At 47.5% G+C, this 23,010-nt stretch overlaps 1 protein-coding gene across 1 annotated transcript; it reads right to left on the bottom strand.

Annotated features, from left to right (window-relative positions):
- Positions 1 to 1,800: 1,800 nt before the first annotated feature.
- Positions 1,801 to 22,753, bottom strand: nr1d1 (nuclear receptor subfamily 1, group d, member 1). The gene is made up of 8 exons (XM_038779294.1): positions 22,263 to 22,753; positions 14,275 to 14,553; positions 12,813 to 12,901; positions 11,140 to 11,284; positions 9,688 to 10,346; positions 8,224 to 8,409; positions 5,686 to 5,896; positions 1,801 to 4,057 (listed from the first exon to the last, which is right to left on the bottom strand). The coding sequence occupies exons 1-8, from the start codon at positions 22,279 to 22,281 to the stop codon at positions 3,861 to 3,863; spliced, it is 1,785 nt and encodes a 594-aa protein (XP_038635222.1). The 5' UTR covers positions 22,282 to 22,753; the 3' UTR covers positions 1,801 to 3,860.
- Between the last annotated feature and the right edge of the window lie 257 nt (positions 22,754 to 23,010).

The following is a 23,010-nucleotide window of genomic DNA, read 5'->3' on the forward strand; positions in this document are numbered from 1 at the left end:
AGCGGCGAGGATGAGGTTTTTAGAGGTAGAAGATAGGTGTGAGAGGTGCACGGGAAGACCAGCAAATCATGTCCACATGTTTTGGGCATGCCCAAAGCTTAAGAGGGTTTTGTTAAGGCAGTGCCCACGGTGCTAAAAACACGGGTGGTACAGAGTCCGGAGGTGGCGATCTTTGGAGTGTCGGAAGAGCCGGGAGCACAGGGGGCGAAAGAGGCTGACGTCTTGGCCTTTGCCTCCCTGGTAGCCCAGAGACGGATCTTGTTAAGGTGGAGGGATTCACAGCCCCCGAGTGTAGAGACCTGGGTTAGTAACATGGCTGGGTTTCTCAGTCTCGAGAAAATAAAGTTTGCCTCAAGAGGGTCAATGGTCGGGTTCACCCGGAGGTGGCAGCTGATCGTCGACTTTCTCGGGGAAAATGGAAATGTCGGCAGATGCAATATTCCGGGGGGGAGGGGATTGTTGTTTTATGGTTGGGGTGCGTGAAGATTGAGATGGGGGGGGGGGGGAGGAACGTTTATTATACCATGTTGATGTCATTGTCTATGTTATTTTTATTAAAATTTTCAAATACCTTCATAATTTTTTTAATTATCTATTTTTATTAAGTATGCTATTATCTTGCCCGATACCTACATGAGCGCTGCTGAATTCCCGGAGCGCCCGGCTTTGCTTTCGAGAGGCTTAGTGGAGAGCACACGGATCTCTCAGTGAAAGGTTTAGCTTTCAAACCCCACTCTAGCGAATTGAGCAGAACAGGCATTGCGGTGTAGTGCTGATGGGAGTACTGCACTGTCAAAAGATGCCACCTGTCAAAATGAAAGGTTAAACTGATGTCTCGTGTAGATGTATAACCTCCTCCGGGCAGTCCTCCAGGAAAGGGCAAGGCTGTTGTCCCTCAAATAGCACCACTAAACCTGATGATCTGGCTATTTACTAAACCCCACTTCGAGGGATTTTGCTGTGCGTTAAATGGCTGGCACCTTTCCTACTTTTTTTTGTTATAAACAAAGTCACTGCTGAAAGGTATTCAATTGGTTGCAAACCACTTTGGGAAGCCTAGAGGCTGTGAAATGTGCTTTATAATGCATGTTCTTCTCCTGTGCAGCTGGCTCATGCTAAATATAAAACAACAAGGACTCACTAAGACCGACTGCTGGGAAGACCTATTTTTAGACGTCTTTATGAGTCCTAAGTTTTATACATAATAACCGCGTTGCGGGAACCCTGGTGCCCGGGCGCAATAAAAACTATTTGTGGCTCAATATGTTGTCTCTTATTCTTAACTCATTCCTTCCCGGAACTCAAAACTGTGTATCCTTTGCTGCCTTCAGCTCCCGTTATAGAATCCTTATAGACTTCCTTTTTATACAATTTGCTTTTCCCTCCGAATTTCTTCCATCTTGCTGCTGTCCTGCACTTTGACCATTGAATTTTCACCTAAGTTGCCCAGTTAGGGCAGCAGGGTAGCACAGTGGTTAGCACTGTTGCCTCACGGCGCCGAGGACCTGGTTCGATCCGGGCCCCAGGTCACTGTCCGTGTGAATTTGCACATTCTCCCTGTGTCTGCATGGGTCTCACCCCCACAACCCAAAGTTGTGCAGGGTAGGTGGATTGGCCACGCTAAATTGCCCCTTAATTGGAAACATTTTAAGAAGTAAAAAAAAGGCTCCCAGTCAGAACAAACAGAGGTGAAGGAATCCCAAATTCCCAATTCTACTGTCCTCCCAAGCGACTCAAACACACGAACAGGAGTTGCGAAATTCCATCAACGATACTACTGCCAAATGACACGGAGATTCATTTTGTTATTTAACTCAGTGCATTCGTTATTTTATTTTTAGAAATTGTTAATGAATTCATCTGGATTCACGTACACATCAATTATTGAACTACATTGAGACAGATGTAGTAAATTTATTTATCGAGAGCAAGTTCTGCCCAGTTGCAACGACCACACAGGTTTAACGTTGTTATTTTTAGTTTGAAACATTTCCTTCCACACTAATGGTGTTGGGAGATAGTTCATGGACATCAGAGGCCCCTTCAGTATCTCACTCTAAGTGTCCTTTCTTTGTGTGGGAGCCTGGTAGTCAGCAGGCTTTTCAACTTAAATATTGCTGGAAAAAATTCATGCTGTGGAAGGTTTTCAGTTTACCTTCATCAGGATGCAAGAACACCACATTTCAAAGGTTAAAAAGGCAAAAGGAACACGTCCAGATATTGCACCTCTAAACAGAAGCATACGGAACAGCAGGGGCTGTTTAGCACAGGGCTAAATCGCTGGCTTTTAAAGCAGACCAAGGCAGGCCAGCAGCACGGTTCAATTCCCGTACCAGCCTCCCCGAACAGGTGCCGGAATGTGGCGACTAGGGGCTTTTCACAGTAACTTCATTTGAAGCTTACTTGTGACAATTAGCGATTTTCATTTTTCTTCGTACGTCCCTGGTGCATTTTCCATGGCAACATCTCGACCAGAGTGTATTTGTCAACAAATCGGAATCCATTACTCGTGCAGCATGGCTGATTTAGCACAATGGGCTAAATAGCTGGCTTGTACTGCAGAACAAGGCAGCAGTGTGGGTTCAATTCCCGTACCAGCCTCCCTGAACAGGCGCGGGATGTGGCAACTAGGGGCTTTTCACAGTAACTTCATTGAAGCCTACTTGTGACATAAGTGATTATTATCATTATTATTGATCCCTTTGAAATTTGGCATTCTTGTGTCTTGTCCTGATAGGTGCGATACAAAAAACTGTGACACCTTCTTATTTCAGCAATACGCAAGCTTCTCAATTTATTGAAGCATTAAAACCAACCACAAAACCTACACCTGCATGCATTTCCCAATAGGAATAGAGACCATTGTTGTTCTCTTCCCCCCTACGCCCCATTCCCTAGCCCAGGAAACAGAGGCCAGTTGTAGGCATCTCTGCCACTATGCCAGCTGACGCAGCAGATTGGAAGGGTGCAATCTGGTGTCTTCTTGTTTCTTTAGCTCACAGGTTTTAGAGGGTGAGGGGGTGGGGGGTTAGACAGCTGATCTGTTGAATCTTCAGTAGAGATCTTAAGTACAAGTAAACCACAAACATGCAGCAACTTCCTCACAAACAATTCCTGTCGTTTAACACAAGCTTCAAGAAGTGAGCGTCGCGACTTGAGTTTGATCGCCTCATTGCTTCCTGTGAAATGTCTGGAGCAGTTTGGGGCTTCAGGCTAAACCGCGAATAGTCACACGATGAAACATTATTCGTCGAGCAAATAAAATTGTATCAGGTGAGATGGGTTTCAGCTGATTTCCTCTGGTGTTGAAGCGGAGAATGGCAGCGCGTCACTCTTGGCCTTTTGACTTCTACCGTGGGTCAGGTTGAAGCTTCAAGAATGGTGTCATTGCGGCATGACTGCTAACATGATGATCGTCTTCAATGAGAGTACAGTGTTGGGGGTTCACTGTGGATTCTGACACTATGTTAGACCGGTAATTAGTCAAGGAGGACATGTGAGATGGGCACCAGGTCAAAGAGCACTGCAGATCATTGCCTGCGTACTGTTCAAGGTGCATGGATCTTCAATTGCCTTTTATACTGTACTCCAAATCAGTAAGCAGATAACCTCACAGTTAGCTCTACCATCAAGCTCAGATATGCAGACATATCCTAGGTCCCAAAGGACATTTTAAATATATTGATTTGTAGAACATTCCTTATAAGAATATATTACACTCCCTTGACAGCTGAAATGTACAGATATTTACAGGATGCTTTGCAACATGTCACCCAAGCGTTCGTTGAAATATAAATAAAAATTGCTGTAAAAATGTTAGCGGAGATAGGTCTGGTATGGCTATGGTTTGAGAGAAAATTTCAGGGGTCTATCCGAAAGGCCAACAGCTTTTCCGAGTGCATGTTGTTCAGAGTGCGGAGGTCTGGCAGTTTCAAAAGCAGCTTAGTGAAGCGTGTGGCCTCGTTGGGGTAGTTCTTCATAATCAGCGCTCGCAGGACTCGGATGAGTGTCTCTTGGAGCTGTTCCACCGAGGTGACGTTTTCGATTCCAGAACGATCTGAGAGCATAAAGAGAATGGAGACAGGATGGTAAAGTTTGGTCAAGCAGCATTTAAAAGCTGTCGGCATGAAAAACGATTGGAGAGCAGGCAAGTCCACCGTTCACTTCCAAAACTGATGGCAAACTCTTTTTTTGTTTTTTAAATGGTGCCCCCCTTCCCCTTCCCAAAACTGAGCGAGGAAGTGGAGAGGAGCAATCCAAACCTGTCCTCACCCCCGTGAGTTGCTGCATATTCAGGAAAACAACACAATGAGCTGAGTGTTCAGGCCCCGCCTGTATTCCAACCTCACTCCTGCCGATCTCCCAGGGTCAGTAGGGCAGAAAGAAAGTGGCGTCACAATTCCAACAACACTCCCAGATCCCCGATTAACGTGGTTGAGGGGGGGGGGGCGCATCTGTGTGGAGTTTGCACTTTTTCCCCGTGACTGCGTGGGTTTCCTCCAGGTTCCCTCCCAAAGTCCGAAGATGTGCAGGTTAGGTGGACTGGTCATACGCTAAATGCCCCTTCGGGTGGGGTTGCAGGAATAGGACAGGGAATAGGACAGGGAATAGGACAGGGAATTGGGCCTGGTTAGGGTGCTCTTTTGAAGGGTCGGTGCCAACCTAATGGGGCCCCTTCTGCACTGTAGGGATTCTATGGGAGGCTGGAAGACAGCGAAGAGCCAGTCATGGTGACCCCGGGGGTCCATGAAGGCGTGAACAGTGCAGCGATAGTGTCCAGCATGGACAAACAGTGGAAATGGCAGGGAGGCAGGGGAGAGAGCGAGGGAGAGAGACAGACAGTCAACATCCTCCTGGCATAGCCATCTCAGAAGATCATGGGGCAGGGTTGCCAAGGGCAACTGGGCTGCCAGCTGACCTCAAGGCAGGCAGCCAGGCCTCTGGTTTTGCTTAGGCACTATACAAATCAAGTACTTTGTGATCTCTCACTCTGCCCTGTGAATATTCGAACAGCAGTCACAGTAATGGTCAAGGATGTGAGTTTAAATTAGGCCCTGTACTTGAGTTGATCCACCTCCGCTCCCATCCCCACAGTCACTAATTAGTCACCAAAACCGTCACCACATCAATCAACTGGCTGGCTCCGTGAAACTAGGGCCTTGTTCCTGTTCCCACAACAGGTGGAATGGCCGAGGGAGAATGCAGCCCAACGTATCAATAAATTCTGAGAACTAGTCAATATGCTGTGTGTTAGGACGAGCTGACAGGAACATGGGGCTGCTGGTCTTTGTGGTAAACTGAGCTAGTTAAGGAGCGTGAAACCTGCTAACAACAGTCATGTTTTCTATATTTTCTGGGTTCAGCTGTACACTAGACATCAGGGAATTTCCCCATCCAGTTGTTGTTCCCAGACATGCTGACAAAGTTACTGCTGGCATGGAGCTGGGAGGCAAAACATCAATACAGGGCTTGTCTGCAGGCCCAAGGGGGTTAAGCAAACCCACGGTGTGCTGAGCTGCACATACCATATTTGACATAACTCTCAGCTGGGGTACCATTATAATTGGCTTCCGGGCCCATTCTACAAGTTGCATGAAATCAGCCACGGTTCAGGGCTGGTTCCTCTCGCCCTTGGAAAGAGAACCCCAACTCCAGTACCTGACCCCCACCACCCCCAGTCCTTACCTGCAGAGACCAGCACAACGGCAGTGAACAGACCCAGCTCTTCCTCACTGAGGTGCAAGGAACTCAGTTTCTCACTGAAGTCGAACATGGAGTTGAGCAGATCTCCCATCCTCATGCCCCGCAGCTCTTCGATGGAGTATGTGGTTCCACTGATAAATGTGACGGTCTGCTGCTTCATGTTGAACAGCGATGCAAACCTCACCATCAGGACCTGCCGTGCAAATGGGTCAAAGCAATCATATGTAAGTGCCCTTCAGAAGTGGGCTTTTCCTGCAGCGAGCATACACTACAAATTACACTCCAAATATACACTGCAAATACATAAATATACACCAGTCTCGGTGAAAACACAATTTGTCTTCCTGATGATTCAGCATGCTTGCGAGTTGTTTCCCGTATGAGAAATTGCTTCTGACTCCATCAAATCAAAATTAGTTCTTAAGGGCAGCCCGGTGGCGTAGTGGTTAGCATTGCTGCCTCACTGCGCTGAGGTCCCAGGTTCGATCCCGGCTCTGGGTCACTGTCCGTGTGGAGTTTGCGTGTCTCACCCCCACAACCCAAAGATGTGCAGGGTAGGTGGACTGGCCATGCTAAATTGCCCCTTAATTGGAAAAAATAAATTGGGTACTCTAAATTTTTTTTTTAATGGGTTCTTAATTAACGGGGACGATTTAACGGCCTCATCACACCAGATTTGGTGTTGCGACGAGGCCACTGAATCTCACGAGGTTCATAATGCTCAAGAGGTCTCGCGAGATTCAACCGAACTTCACGAAACGTTGCGATCTGGAACTCGTTCGCCTTGGGCGAGATCCAGATCAGCATTTTTTAAATAGGCTCATTTAAATATGAAGGCGCCGGATTCTCTGGGTTCCCAGAAACTAACGGCTTCCCCCGAGAGGCCTCGACCTCGCCGTTTAGTACTGGTTCACACAAATGTGGACCAAGCGTAATGGCACCTGGGAAGTTTCCCAGGCCATTGGAGACATCTGGGTGGTCAGGACAGGGCAGGGCGGCACCCTGGCTTTCCCTCTGGCATGCAGGCAACTTGGCACTGCCCAAGGGGCTCCATGCCCATAAAGGGGGAAAGGTGGGGGGGGGGGGGGGGGGGGGGGTGAAGGGCGAGTATGCAGGGGCCTGAAAATTGGGGAACCCTCAGCGACCCCGTAGCAGGGTGCTCTTTCAAAATGGCGGCCAGATCTCGGAGGAGCCAGTCTCGCCGGCGATTTCAGATGCCCATCGCTGAAAAAGATTCTAAATGTGGGCTTGACCAGGGAGAAACTCCCCAAGGCCCAAAAAGATTACTAAGTGTGGGTGATTACCTGTGTGGATCGCACCCAAAAAGTCGGTGGGAAAGACAGCCCCAAGGTTGCCCAAAATGACACGTAGAGATTTTTTGGATGAATCACGGCAATAAATTCTGAGATCGAGTCAATGTGCTGTGTGTTACTTTATTGTTACCAATCTCTTATGTTCCCCCCCCCCCCCACTTCATTTTTTCCCATTGGTGTGAGTGGCTAGGAGGCAGCACCAAGACTTTCATGAGCTCTTTTACCCTCCTTCCCCATTGGAATCTCCCTTGTCTGCTTCCTGGAAACTCACTAAATGGAGACTGGTGGTCAAACCCTGTGCCCTGCCGCCTATGTGTTAACACAGGGATGGGAGGAGGAGTGGACCATGTGGGTTGTCGAGTCTGCTCCGCCATTCAATACGATCATGGTTGATCTTGCGCCAGCCTCAAATGTATTCAATGATGCAGCATGCACAACCCTCTGGGGTTGAGAATTCCTCAGATTCACAACCCTTTGATTGAAGGAATTTCTCCTCGTCACAGTCTTAAATGATGCTGCCCTTATCCTGCGGCTGTGCACCCCCCCCCCCCCCCCCCCCCCCCGCAACCCCCCCCCCCCCACCCCGCCCCATGTTATAGACTCCCCAACCAGTGGCAATAATCCCTCAGCGTCCACCCTTTGAAGCCCCATCAGAATCTTGTATGTTTCAACGAGATTGCCCCTCATTCTTGTAAACTCCAAAGAACATAGGCACAATTTAATCAACTGGGCCACCTGCGGACTGAGTTATTATAGCAACATTTCTTCAGAGCTGTTGCAGACCAGGTTCCAGTGGTGTCCGATTAACACTCCATTCTTGGTCGTGCAGTGTACCAACATCACATGTACACCGTATGTGCCTGATACAAGTACAGGCAACACAGATTCAGAATTACTCCAAACCCGCAGCGTTTTGGTAACGTTTGAGATTGCCCCTCATTCTTTCCACCCAAAAGAACAAATTAAATTCAAGTTCTAGCCCCAGAACTAAATGGACTGAAAACCTGACCCTGCTAAATTTTTTGCCATTGTATTTACTCCTCTCAAGAGTACTGACACTTAATCATCTGGTAGGTTGCATGTAAATTAACTAATTTTTGCTCTCACAAGTTTAGTAATGAACCTTTGGAATTAACCCAATTTCTGATATTTAACTTTTCACAATTAGGTCTGCCTCAAAAGCAGATCCTCTAATCCCGTGATTTACCTCAAACGTTCCAGCTTTCAGCAGGATGACCTGGTCATGCTGGGACAGGTCCTTGAACCCCGGAATAAGCTTTGCAAACTCGACCACTTCTTTGACAGCTGGTGTGAAACTCAAGGAAAAATCCTCCCAGATCTGTTGTACTGATCGATTGCCATCTACATGTGGCTGTATGTTCATCGGACAGGCCTGAAGAGAGAGAAAACAAATGTGACTTTTAATTCATCTCTTTTTTTTTAATTTTCCCCTCCCGATCACTAGGGCTCACTTCTTTGAATGCTTGCTCAATCAGTGCGGGCAACCAACCAGCAGCAAGACCCCGCTGCCTAGCTAAAAGATAACACCAACAATGTGAGCAAGGACAGTGAGGGTCGTGTTTCTCAGTGCTGGGAAACTCTCCCGCCAAGCTGCTCATTCATTAGGGGGCTGGTTTAGCTCACTGGGCTAAATCGCTAGCTTTTAAAGCAGACCAAGCAGGCCAGCAGCACTGTTCGATTCCCGTACCAGTCTCCCCGGACAGGTGCCGGAATGTGGCAACTAGGGGCTTTTCACAGTAACTTCATTGAAGCCTACTCGTGACAATAAGCAATTTTCATTTCATTTTCATTTCTTGGTTCGCTGGCAGACTGGGTCACCAATGGGAATCTGCTCAGAGTGTTCAGAAAGGTGAAGCCAGCTGTAAGTGCCCTGCCACTGAGCTGATGCAAACACCCTCCAGCGACAAAGTCAGCTCAATGATTAGCAAAATAGAGAACGTTCTCCCCTTGTAATTCCTATATGACGGGGCAACGTAAGAGAGACAGCACATTCCTTAACATTTAAGTAGCAGAGGAATGACACTCGAATGACCTTGCAATCTACTTTAGATCTTGATGTCAATGATTATATGATTATGCTAATCAAACAATTTATCAAAACTCAACAAATTAACATATTATGGCTTTCTATTAATTGCTCTTGAATCTAAATAAGCTCTTTTTTTCCCCCAAATCACCTTTTTGCTTCAGAAAATCGATTCGATTATTGAACCATAGAATCCCAGAAAGTTGGCCTTTCGAGCCTGCACCAACTCTCTGAAAGACCACTCTACCTCGGGCCAATCCTCTCTCCTATCCCCGTAACCCCACCTAACCTACACATCTCTGGACACTTAGGGGGCAATTTAATCGTGGCCAATCCACCTAATCTGCACATCTTTGGACTGTGGGAGGAAACCAGAGCGCCCGGAGGAAACCCACGCACACACGGGGAGAATGTGTAAACTCCCCACAGGCACTCAAGGCCAGAATCGAACCCAGGTCCCTGGCACTGTGAGGCAAAAGTGCTAACCACTGTGCAAATTCTTATTTCATTGGGAAAATTATTTATTATCTGCAAACATATTTAATGGGGTTCCTGTTCAGAGGAATCTGATCAGGTGGCCCCCCATGTTTCAAAAAATTAGGCACAGGTTGGGCAATACCGTACCAGAATAACACTGTTTGTTCCTTTCCATGGGCAGGTCCTCCCATTGTCAGTCTCTATCTCGGCATTGGCACTGTACGCGTTTCTAGTGTGTAATTTTTGTTCATTGGTCTGATTTTGGTAATGTCCACTGATGTGCCCATTAGTGTGACCGTTGGAGAAGGAAGATGGGTAACACATATTCTTCAGTCCATCGTTATTGGTTTTGTGGAAGATATTGTTCTCCTGATGATAGATGGTGTTCATTCCGTTGACATGGAACCCATTCTGGCAGCAATTGGCATTGTGGTTCATCAGTTCGATGTTGTGTCGGCAGACTGCAGTCGTTTGCTTTAACTTGTCATGGGCATAGGTAAAGGTCTCTTTATGTGCCCTGGAAATAGTGTAGATGACTTCTTCCATTGAGGCTTCGGTGCTGGGACAGTATAACTGCTGGGGGTTATGTTGCTGCTGGGGATGGAGGCTGGGGGATGACCGCTCCTGCTGTGGTGGTTGGACAGGACCTGTCAGAGGTGGCTGGAGTTGCCAGTTCTGCTGCTGGGGCTGGATTTCATTTTGTAGCTCTCCATTCAGCTGATTGTTCACCATATTATTCATGGCACTTTGCATCTCCGCCAGCATTCTTTGCTTCTCTCGCTTGGGAATGCGCCCAAAGCGCACCGCTAATTGGGAAGGAAGGCAACACGTTACTCTTAATTCAACTTGTTTCTGCAACCATTCAAGACATCACACATTTTTTAAAGAATAATTCATAGGATGTGGACATCACAGGCTGGGCCAGCATTTGTTGCCTAATTGCCCTTGATCGGAGTGGTTTGCTGGGGCATTTCAGAGGGCATTTAACAGTCAACCACATTGCTGTAGATCTGGAGTCACAAGAACAGGTAGGGACGGCAGATTTCCTTCCCTAAAGGGCATTAGTGAACCAGATGGGTCCAATCGACAATGGTTAAATGTCTTGATTTGACTTTTAATTCACACTTCACCCACCTGCCATGGTGAGATTCGAACCAAGGACCACAGACCATTACCCTGGGTCTCTGGATAATTAGTCCAGTGAGAATACCACTACGCCACCATCTCCCCACTTGCCAGTTGTGTTACCCGGGTTTAATCCAACCATTCCAACACCTCATGACACACAGATACTCATCCAGTCCATTAGGTGGGAAACTACATTCAATCTAGTAGAGATCTGCGCTGCCTTAAAGGAGTGAATAAAGACAATGCCTATCAGCTCAGCTTGACACCAATGTAAGATGCATCTGGAAGCAGGTGCTTCCCGACTTGGTGGCAATAAATACAGGTAGGCGATTTTAATGGAAAGGCAATGATGCAATTAAAATTATATTTTCAATTTAAATGTCTGGACACTGTTGGTCAACGTGTTGCTTTCTCGCCATCCATTCCTCGGCTCCGTCAAATGTGAAACAGGAGATGAAAAAAGTGACTTACCATCCCTGGACATACCGACAGCGAGACACTTCTTAAAGCGGCATTGCTGGCAACGATTCCTGTTGATTCGCATGATGGTGCAGTTCTCGTTCTTGAGGCACTTCTTGTACTGGATGTTCTGCTGAATGCTCCGCCTGAAGAAGCCCTGCAATGGGGAAAAAAATACCGTGTGACTCAACATCAACCAAAAAACGACACGTTTAGCTGACCAGCCAATAAATACAGAGGCGACTTTCAGTAAGAAACCTTGGTGAAGGGCCAATGCCCAAATTGCAGCACACCAACAAGATTTGCAAGAGCAATGGGGGAAGGCAAATCAAACCAAGAAGCACTGGTTACGTGGCAGCACATTTGGGCTTTGAGGACAATGGAAGTATCACAGCACTCAACTGGGCCCAGAGGCTTAGGCTAATGCTCTGGGGACATGGATTTGAATCCCACCATGATAATTAGTAAAAATCAAATTCAACTAATAAATTCTCAGTAATGGTGACCATGACAACCAACACCAATTGTTGTAAATACCCACCGGTTCACTAACGCCCACATGCCATGCAAGAAAAATAGGTTATTCTTCGCCCTGAGGGGGTCGGTACAAGGGTTCTTTAGGCGGTGGCAGCCTTTCCTCGACTTTCTGGCTCAAAGATAGGGAACTAGGTCAGCGGCAGCAGCAACCCGGGGGGGAGGGGGGAAAAAAAGGGGCGGGGGGGTTTCAGGGGGGCATTGTTTATGTTAATTTAATTATTGTTAATTTATTTTGTTGTTCATTGGGTTGGGGGGGGGGTGGGGGGGTTCGTTATATGCATTGTTATGGGTGCCGGGGGGTGTTTATTATTGTTATTGTTATTATTATTATTGTTCTGTTGTTATACATTTTTCAAAAATCTCAATAAAAATTATTTAAAAAAAAAAGAAAAATAGGTTATTCACTTGTGTCACTGACCTACACTGATTCCTGGTTAAGCAATGTCTTGATTTTAAATCCCTCCATGGCCTCAACCCTCCCTATCTCTGTAATCTCCTCCAGCCCCACATTCCTCCGAGATATCGGTGCTCCTCTAACTCAGCATTTTCAACATCCCCAATTACAATCACACTGTTATTGGTGACATTCTCTTCAGCTGTCTAGGCCCAGACCCTAAGCGCTGAATGTTCTCCCTGTACCTCTCCCCCTTGCCTGCCTCGTCTAAGGTACTCATTAAAAACTTACCTCTTCAACCAAGCTTTTGGCCATTTTTGCCTCATATCTCTTTATGTGGCTTGGTGTCTCAATTTGTTTTATAATGCTCCTGTGAAGCACTTTGGAATGTTTTATTATGTTACAGGTGCTATATAAACGTAAATCATTGTTGTTGCCATGCAGGGAATCACAGACAAAATTGACCAATCCTGCCCTCGTTTCAGTGGTGTTCTGTGGATCAAGGGTAGGGATTGGAACTCTGGCAGACTTGATCCTTTCTTGGTCCCGGAGTCCATGAAACCAATGGCAATGTCCAGCCCCAGCTGAGGTCAGATTAAAGCTAGAAATGTCTCACACAATGCCTTTGCAAACTAAGCCATTCAGAAACATACTGTGTACCTGTGTAAACACAGGCCACATCTGTGCATATGCATACATTTACATAGTTGCAACGTGTAGATGCATACTGATATGGTCTTCTCCTGTAACTTACCTTGCAACCTTCACAGGCATGTACTCCATAATGGAAACCAGAGGCTACATCCCCACACACTTTGCACAGCAGAATCATTCCACTGATTTCTAGATGAAAGAGGAACAAATAGAAATGATGAGAGGTTTTGTCAAATTGTAAACAGCCTATTACATATCCATCTTTAGAGAACTGTCAACGGCCAATGGCTTTAGTATTGGCTTCAAGCAGTGTCAAGGTGAGAACATGGGCTCGCAATGAAGGTGTGACTTCACTGTCCTGGTACAAAGGGGAACTTGGCCACATAGACCAAGGGTGAGGGCCAAGTTTGAATCATTGACCTGTGTTGTTAGCTGATCTCTGATGGACTGGCAGTAGGGTTATTACAATTGATCGCAATGACTCCTAGATTAAGGAAACCAGCATTTTCTTCTCCTGATTGCTATCCAGTGACCTCTGCTGGAAAACACGCCTGCACAAGCAGGATGCAAGTCCCACCCCTCCACGTTTAACTGGCTTGCCAACTTGCAATCTAGGTTTGTATACTTAAGAATGAAATCTTCGGCAAGGTGCAGTGTGAGACCAGCAACATTGGAAGAGACCCCAGCATAGGTCAGCATCCACTGGCGCGATGGGAATGTGGTTGAAGGTAAGAGGGAGAAGATTTCCCTGGTAAATCATCAACCATTCTACTGTTGAAGCCCAAACCTCACTGTCAGATAATGGAAGTTAATTAACATTGATTCAGGAGGGCAGCACGGTGGCACAGTGGTTAGCATTGCTGCCTACGGCGCTGAGGACCTGGGTTCGAATCCCGCCCCGGGTCACTGTCCGTGTGGAGTTTGCACATTCTCCCCGTGTCTGCATGGGTTTCACCCCCACAACCCAAAGATGTGCAGGGTAGGTGGATTGGCCACGCTAAATTGCCCCTTAATTGGAAAAAATAATTGGGTACTCTAAATTTATTTATTGAAACATTATTAGCTCTGGCAGCTTCAGCTTCTGTTAGGCGTATTAATACATCTCTCCTAATAGGGAGATAGGCTTCCAATCAAAATCATTCACCCCAGAGGTGCATTTTCTCCCCGTGTCTGTGTGGGTTTCCTCCGGGTGCTCCGCTTTCCTCCCACATCCAGAGATGTCCAGGTTAGGTGGATTGACCATGCAAAATAGCCCTTTAGTGTCCAAGGATGTGAGGTTAATTGGGGTTATGGGGAAAGGGAGGGGGAGTGGGCCTAGGTGGGGTGCTCTTTCAGAGGGTTGGTGTAGAATCGATGGGCTGATTTGCCTCATTCTGCACTGTAGGGATTCTATGAAAATGATCTGGGAGTGATTCAAAAAGCAGATAGGCCTCCAGAAATATATTGCTCCTTATCAATCTGTGGTCAAATTAAGAGTTACTTTTTTGTTGAAGGGAAAAGGAGAGGCTATGCCACACAATGATGTCAAACAGAAGGAGGAAAAAGACACTGGGATTACTTACTGGTGATTCCAGAGCTACTCTTTGAGGTGGGAATGTTGGCTCCCTCATCTGTGGAAAGCTTCAGATTGCTGAAGGGCCCAATGGTTGGACAATCCTCGGCGGATCCGGTCGAGTTACTTCTGTAATGTTTGCCATCCTGGGAGCCAGAGGTGTTGGGTGACGGTGGCAATGGAGAACATGATTGGGACACAGACTGGAAACTACTATTGGAGTTATCACTATACAACAGTACTGGACTTGAAGAGGTGCTGTTTGGTCCAATATAGGTGATCACTCCACCTGTAACAGAAGGACAGGATGATAAACAGATAGTAGAGTTTGAGTTTTTGAAAACACGATAGTACTTGCCCAATATGCTCGAATCTAATTGGTCCAAGGAAAAAAAATATACTGGATTTCATACCCTTGCCATCAAATAAGCAAGATATCAGGCTCATCTGTTTATACTTAGTTCTCCTGTAGCTTGGTTCACAAGATAATAATAATAATAGCTTATTGTCACAAGTAGGCTTCAATGAAGTTACTGTGAAAAACCCCTAGTCACCACATTCCGGTGCCTGTTCAGGGAGGCCGGTACGGGAATTGAACTCGCGCTGCTGCCTTGTTCTGCATTACAAGCCAGCTATTTAGCCCAGTGTGCTAAACCAGCCCCAAAACCAGCCCAGATTCAACGCTGCATACACTATTAACACCACAAAAGTATCTCAGAGGAGCTATGAACCTGAACGTAGAAGTGCTGGGGAGCCAGAGGATGGGTGTTGCTGTTCCAGAACCTGAACTTCGGAAGCACTAAAACAAAACGTCAAAGCACCAGATCATGGCCAACATGGGCAAGAGGTCCCAGAATGCCCAGTGCCCGGGGAACCATGCCCCACCAAGGAGTCAACACCCCCAGGGGAAGGGAAAAAGAACAAAAGTAGGCCAAAAGAAAATTGGAAATCGCAACTGACTTCCATTCATTGAAGAAAGGGCAGGAACACCTGAAACTTGCCCCCGGGGAAAAACATTGAGCAAACATTTGCATGAATACTCCCTTCATTGAATGGGAGTGCACTGGCAGTCAAATCAACTGCGGTATCAAGTTTACAGCTTTTGTTTTTAAACCAACCCAACCAACAAAAAAAAAGCACCAAATTGAAATATCAGAATGTCGTTGTCGCAGTCATCTCCGTCTGTACTGTGTCCTGTTACTATTCTGGCTAAACTGAAGAAAAGTAAAAATCAGTATTGACTCAGATGTACTGCAGATACTGCAAATGTGAAAACAAAAACAGGAAGAAAAGCTGCCATTATTTAGCAGGTCAAGTAACATCTGAAAAACAGAAATCAGTAAGTTCACATTTGAGACCCAATCTGCCTGCAGATGCTGCCCTGACCTGCTTTGTGTTTTCTGTTGACTGTAATGAGGTTTACCTCCTCCCCCCCCCCCCCCCCCCCCCCCCGCCCCACAACCACCACCACCCAACTCTCCACTCCCTACCCATTGTAGGATTCTGCTGATCTCTCATTCCTGCAACATTCCAGCCTATTATGGCTCAGGAACCCAGTAACTGAATTGGAGCTTTATTATGCTTCGCAGTGCCAAGGCATACATGTTTACAGTTTCACCATTGGGATTGCTGCCAACTGGTTGAGGCTCATTTGCTGCAAAACAGAATTGCAGCAAAAACATTTTATAGGGCACACCATAAAACTGGGTTTGGCTGCAAACTTGGGTATTTGAGGTCTGTGCAAAGCTCAACCTGTCTGCTGCTAAAATAAATCTCCTCCATGCCTGCGTTACGTCCAAGCTCCAATTATTCCTGGTTGGCCTCCCGCCTTGCACCCTCCCCAAACCCGAACTTATCCAAACTGCGCTCCAATCTCACTAAATCCCTTTCATCCATTATAGCTGTGCTCTGTGACCTACTTTGCTTCTCCCTCTGGCAACGCCTCAATTTTTGACTTATCATTGTTGTTTTCATATCTGGCAATCGTCTCACCCATTCCTATAACCATAACCTTCTCCAGCCTTACATTTTGTTTACGATTCTGGCCTCTTGAACAGCCTTGATTTTCAGCATTGACTCCTGTGTCCTTCAGCCACTTCAACCCTTAAACTCTGGAATTCCTTTCCTAAACCACCGGTCAACATCTTTCCGACTTTAAGGCACCCCTTAACTACCTCTTTGACGAAGCTTTTGGTCACCTAATCTAATATTCTCATATGTGACTCCGTGCCAAATGTTGTTTCATAGCCATCCATTGCATTCAAAGGCACTATATAAATGCAAGTTGTTGTTTGTATGGAGTTGACTACTCAGTACTATCAAAATGTTCTTTTTCCATGGGATGCAGTGGTTAATTAGAAGCATTACCGAACTACCTCATCAGCAGTTGAATATTCGGGGATCTTTCAGTGAAAGGAAATGCCTCTTACTGTGTTTTAAGGTGACCGGGAGGATTCACACTGCTGTGAAGAACAGAATTGTGATCATCATAGGATCGATCATACTGTGCAGAAAGCTGCCATTCGGCTCATTAAGTCTGCACCAACCCTTCAAAAGAGCACCCTACCTCAGCCCACTCCCCCGGCCTATCCTGGAACCCCACTTAACCTACACATCCTTAGACACTAAGGGGGCAATTTAACATGGTCAATCCACCTAACCTGCATATCTTCGGACTGTGGGAGGAAACCGGAGCACCCGGAGGAAACTCACGCAGACACGAGGAGAAAGTGCAAACACCACACCCAAGGCCAGGCGGCATGGTGGCACAGTGGTGAGCACTGCTGCCTCACAGTGCCAGAGACCTGGTCTCAATTCCAAAGCTGGGTGACTGTGTGGAGTTTGCACAGTCTCCCCTTGTCTGTGTGGATTTCTCCAAGCACTCCAGTTTCCTCCAATTGTCCAAAGATGTGCAGGTTAGGTGGATTGGCCTTGCAAAAATTTCCCCTTAGTGTCCAGGGATGTGCAGGTTAGGTGGGGTTACGGGGATAGGGTGGAGGAGTGGGCCAAGGTAGGGTGCTCTTCCAGAGTATCAGTGCAGGCTCAGTGCACCAAATGCCCCTTTCCGCATTGTAGGGATTCTATGACTTCCATGACTTCTATAAACCCAGGTCCCTGGTGCTGTGGGGCAACAGTGCTAACTACTGAACCAGCCCCATGACCCACAATCTCCGATATGTCAATACCCCAGCCTGATTCCTCCTTAAAGTGGGTTCACATGGCTACGGCTTTGAATCGAGAGCCAGGGTAAAGAGGTCAAACAATTGGTCCCCACCCTGAGTAAAACCCCACTCAAACCACCCAACGGCCCTCAGAAAATGGCCTGGGGAAATCATCAATCCAGCCCAGATTAATTGAACTCAGGAAAATGACTTTGGACAAGATCAAATTTGTCAACAGCTCATGTTTAACATTCATGCTACAATATCTTGTACTGGACTTAAATACCATTGCACTTTTTGGAATGACCATCTTGAAATATCCGTCACGTTCTTTTGGTTGTACTGAAGCATTTTGGGTGCAAGACGCATGCAGAAAGCCTGAATATTATTGCACTTTCTGTGACCATTTTGAAATGTTTATAAAATTCTTTGAGATATTGTACGAATAAAGTACATTTTATTTTTACAAAACAAAATCTTGAGCTGGATTATGGTTACACAGATGCAAACAGCCCTCTGAACCTTGTCTGCATAGTCATTCATCAAAGGTGAGCTTAACTAGCAGTGTCAGTCAGCTATTTGACCACAGAGGGCATCACTGTCAAGGTCGATCCCAATTTTAACCCAACGTCCACGTATTAATTCTCCTGCAAAAGAGCTTTTTTCTTCCTCTGAAGTCAACTGTTTCTCAAATGCACCGTGTTGTTGCCTTTACACCTCATTGTAACTTGTACCACCTGGCTATCCCTATCTCTCGCGTGATGGACGTGATGGAAAATGTTTACAACTTGGGAAGATGAGGCGCTGGGGAAACATACTCTTCCAAATATGTTTTGGATCACCTATTAATTAAACGTTGAGGGCAGCACGCAGTGGGTTAGCCCTGCTGCTTCACCGCGCCGAGGTCCCAGGTTCGATCCCGGCTCTGGGTCACTGTCCGTGTGGAGTTCGCACATTCTCCCCGTGTCTGCGTGGGTTTCGCCTCCACAACCCAAAAATGTGCAGGGTAAGTGGATTGGGCACACTAAATTGTGCCTTAATTGGAAAAAATTAATTGGGTACTCTAAATTTATTTTTAAAAAATTAAACGTTGTGCATCCAACCATCCTGGAATGGGAGTCACTCATGTTTGCAAAGAAAACCTCTCCCTTCCCCCTTCCTTAAATAAAAAGCCCTCCCCGGGTTGTGTTTGTTTCATGTCAGTTTCCATTCAGCAGGACGCGCATTAGAGAGAGAGAGGAAACATCACTGCGCTCTCCCGCACCCAGTGAATGAAGGTTATTCCTGAGGCGGGGATATTAATAGAATTTGTGGGGGTTGAGTCACGGGCTGATCCACGTGTTGGCCGCAACTCGCGTGTATCAGCAACGGGACCACCCCGCCCCCGGCATCGCACGTGTCGGCCCAGCCAAAGCGGGGGAGGAAGGAGGCCAGCGGGAGCTGGGTCACCTCCTGCTCACAGATGTTGCTAAAACAGCCGTCACGTGGACTATTCCAGGAAATGTACTTGTGTCATTTCAACATTTCAAGGAGGGGTCTCTAAATTTCTCACCACCCTACCCCAAAACCTGAATTCCCCCTCACTGCCTGAATTCCCCCCCCCCCCCCCCCCCGCTGCCTGAATTCCCCCCCCACTGCCTGAATTCCCCCCCCGCCCCCTGAATTCCCCCCCACTGCCTGAATTCCCCCCCCCCCTGCGCTGCTTGAATTCCCCCCCCCCCACCCACACTGCCTGAATCCCCCCCCCCCCCCCACTGCCTGAATCCCCCCCGCGCTGCCTGAATCCCCCCCGCGCTGCCTGAATTCCGCTCCCCCTACCTGAATCCCCCCCCCCCCCCCTTCTCTCTCCCTCTGGAAAGGACATCCTTTCCAGAAAAAAACACCTGTTTTTGCAGCCAGATTCTGGGAGGATTGAGAGTGAACCCAAGTGCAGAGTGTTGGGACCACCAGCCAGCAAACCCCATCTGATCCCCCAAAACACTACCTCCCCCCATGCCTCCCCCACCCCCCATCTCATCTCCCTTCACCCCCATCTCATCTGCCCTCACCCCATCTCATCTCTCCCTTCACCCCCATCTCATCTCCCCTCACTCCCACCTCATCTTCCCCACTCCCCATCTCATCTCCCCTCACCTCCATCTCATCTCCCCTCACCCCATCTCATCTCTCCCTTCACCCCCATCTCATCTCCCCTCACCCCATCTCACCCTTCACCCCCATCTCATCTCCCCTCACTCCCACCTCATCTTCCCCACTCCCCATCTCATCTCCCCTCACCTCCATCTCATTTCCCCTCACCCCCACCTCATCGCCCTCCACCTCATCTTCCCCGCTCCCCATCTCATTTCCCCTCACCCCACCTCATCTCCCCCACTCCCCATCTCATCTACCCCCACCCCCCATGTGATCTGCCCCACCTCATCTCCCCCCCACCCCATCTCATCTCTACCCCCACCTCATCTCCCCATCTCATCTCTCCCCCCACCTCATCTCCCCCACCCCCATCTCATCTCTCCTCACCCCATCTCCCCTCAACCCCACCTACCTCATCGCCCTCCACCTCATCTCCCCCCTCTTCCCAGCCAGCCACCCCTCTCCCTCACCCCCTTGACCTACATGTTGTTATTTTTACTCCAGTGCTGTTTCAGGCACTGCCATTCCAGCAGAGGCTCCCCCCCCCCCCCCCCCCTTCCCTCTCCTCCGCACTCCCCACCCACCACCACACCCCCAGCGGGGCGAAGACAGGGATCCTTGACCGAGAGAGGAGGAGGCTGTGCCTCTCAGCTTCCAGCTTGGAGAAAATAACACTGGCGAAGGCACATTCCCCGCCCCCTGACCTGGATTTACTGCTGCATCACCCCACCCACCCCCAGTTAACTGTCCAGGCGCCGGACTCTCTGCTCCGCATTGGACTCACAGACATGTCCCTGTTCATGTGCTCCGGGTACGTGGGTCGCGGTGCAGTGCGGCGCAAGAGACCCATTTGCTTTCTGTCTCCTGTCAGTTTCACTGAAACGCCCGTTACCGCAAAATGTGTCTTAGGTATTTGAAATGAACTCCCGCACCGAAGACAAAACAGGAAGTGATTTTCATTTTTTTTTTAAACTGCACATTTTAAATACACATTAAAGATTCCCCCCTTCGATTTTGCCTAATCCCCCCCCCCCCCCCCCCCACACACACACACACAACAGGCTTTACAAATAACAAGTGGCCATCTCCTCAATGTAATTCATCCAAAGCTCGACTATGGCATCAGATAACAGATAGCACCTTTCTCCGAAACGTGAGCTCTTGTTTTTCTCTCTACCCACAGATGCTGCCAGGTCTGCTGAGTTCATCCAGCATTTTCTGTGTTTATTTATTGTAGCACATTTACAGACAGGTAGATCACACTGGGGGAGGGAGGGGAGACACACACCATAAATTGAATTGAGCTTTCCTTATTTTGGGAGAATACTGAACTATGAATATTTATCGTGAATTCTAAAACATATAAAAATAGTATAAAATATAATTACCTAACCTAGTGGGTTTGCTAATTAAATTCTACTTAAGTCTGATATTTATTTCTAGCAACGAGCAAGATAGTTTAAAAATCTAATCTCCATGAATGCCCTGAACTAGTTTATTAAGGTCCCTGGTAAGCTGGGGAGAAAATAAGTTTGAATTCATTTCCTATATCCCACACGCTAAAACGCATGGGTTTATTGAATCCAAATCCCCCAGTGTCAATCCAAAATGCAAAGGTTTCAGTAGGTTATTTGACCTCTGTATCTTTTTGTTTTAAAAAAAGGCATTCAATAGTTTAGTGAAAACACCGCATGACTGCTGCCCTGACAACAGAAAAAAATGTATCTCAGAGAGGCACTGAGTGTCTTTTGTAAGAGTGAGAGGGGCAGTTATGTGTGTCGTCCCGTCCCCCCCCCCCCCCCGTCTCTTCAACTGGACATTACGTCAGTATCTGGTCAGACTTGCTGGAGAGATGCTGCCCACTCCCCCATATATACACTTGTAAGATTGAATGGGCGGGAAGAGGAGGAGCAACATACACAAGGCACAACACATGGCTAGGGTGCAACGTCCATGTGAGTTTCTGCAAAAATAACTTGCACTTCACTCAGACTGTGACCTACTTCTGTGGGACTTGGAAAAAGCAACCGGGGGGGGGGGGGGGGGGGGGAGAGACAGGGCTCACTACAGTCCCATCCCAGTGGCACTAGCACCGAGCTAATCATGTCCTTAAAAAAACACACAGTATCAATCAGATAGCACAATTCAAAATCAGGAAGAAACTGAACCAACCGTGGAGGCAAGACACACACTACAGTACAATATCCCAGTAATACTAACACAGAAACGTCAGTCAAACGAACACAAAATAACTCCTCTGCGACGTATAAAAATGCGAGGTCCCTATTAATAGCAGGTCCTGCTGGCAGAAGTTAGCTCACACATAGGTATACAGCCGGCTGTTTTAAGTAGTAAATTGGGCGAGATAATGCTGATACAGGCCAGCACATCTCGTACCGTTTGTAGACAGACATCGAGGAATTGTAACCATAGAGACAGACCACCGTCTAAACTACAGTGAATTGAAAATATCAATTCTCATCTGACCCCAGTCGCTGACTCGAATACAATCAGGTCATCTTATCGGCAAGCCCCGCTTCAAACGGGCATGCTATTAAAACACATGCATTACAATTGCCTGTGTCAAAATGGTGTTTTGAAAGACTGATTCCCAATACTTCAGTCGCAGAACAGGCCTTTTGGCACACACTTTAAAAATCATTCTTTTTAAGAAAATGGGATTTTTTTTCCTCCCCCCTCATACCTGTGTTGTTGGGATCCATAGTTGCCTTCCTTCAGGATTTCTGTTTTCCGCTACTGAACAAACTATTTCGAACTGGCATGCAAACTGCTGGACGGTTTGCCAGCAGCGTTTTCGGTATGGTCTATCTCCGTCTTGCGATGCTGGGAAGGAGTTGTTGAGTTGCTGTTTTGAGCCAGGAGTTGCTGCTTGCCAGTGCAAATCTCCCCCTCTGCACAGTTGGGAAAGGCAGCCCTCACTTCCCTGAGCGGGGCAGGGGGAGAGGGTTCTATTTCGGGCAGCCCCTTCCGCCAGGTCGGTCCACTGCAAGAGATGCGCCTGAAAAACAACAAACTCTGCCCCTTGCAGCACGGGTAGAGGGTACCCTCTGCGAAAGCCCCTTCTAACAGGGCAGCCCAGCTACCGGCTCCCACTGCAACAAATGTGCACTGACACAACAGGAAGAGTTACTTCGAGCGAGCGAGAGCCACACTGCGGTGAATCTGGGCCGAGCAGCAAATGAGACGGGCTCTGTGATTGGTGGCAGTTATTGTTTCCAATACTTTGATTGAAACCCAAAGATTAGGCAGAGTGCAGGGTGCTGTGATTGGCTCATCTTTCGCTTTCGTCGAATAATATGCCCAGTGGCACTAGTGTTGCAGAAGTAAAGGTAAATATACATCTCCCCATCCTAAAATGCCCAATCTTTGTAACGTAATCCTTTTGTAAACCCACATTTTCGGGGGTTCCCCCCCCCCCCCCACCCTTGCAC

This window comes from Scyliorhinus canicula, chromosome 19 (assembly GCF_902713615.1).
Source record: "Scyliorhinus canicula chromosome 19, sScyCan1.1, whole genome shotgun sequence".
Classification (NCBI taxonomy): domain Eukaryota; kingdom Metazoa; phylum Chordata; class Chondrichthyes; order Carcharhiniformes; family Scyliorhinidae; genus Scyliorhinus; species Scyliorhinus canicula.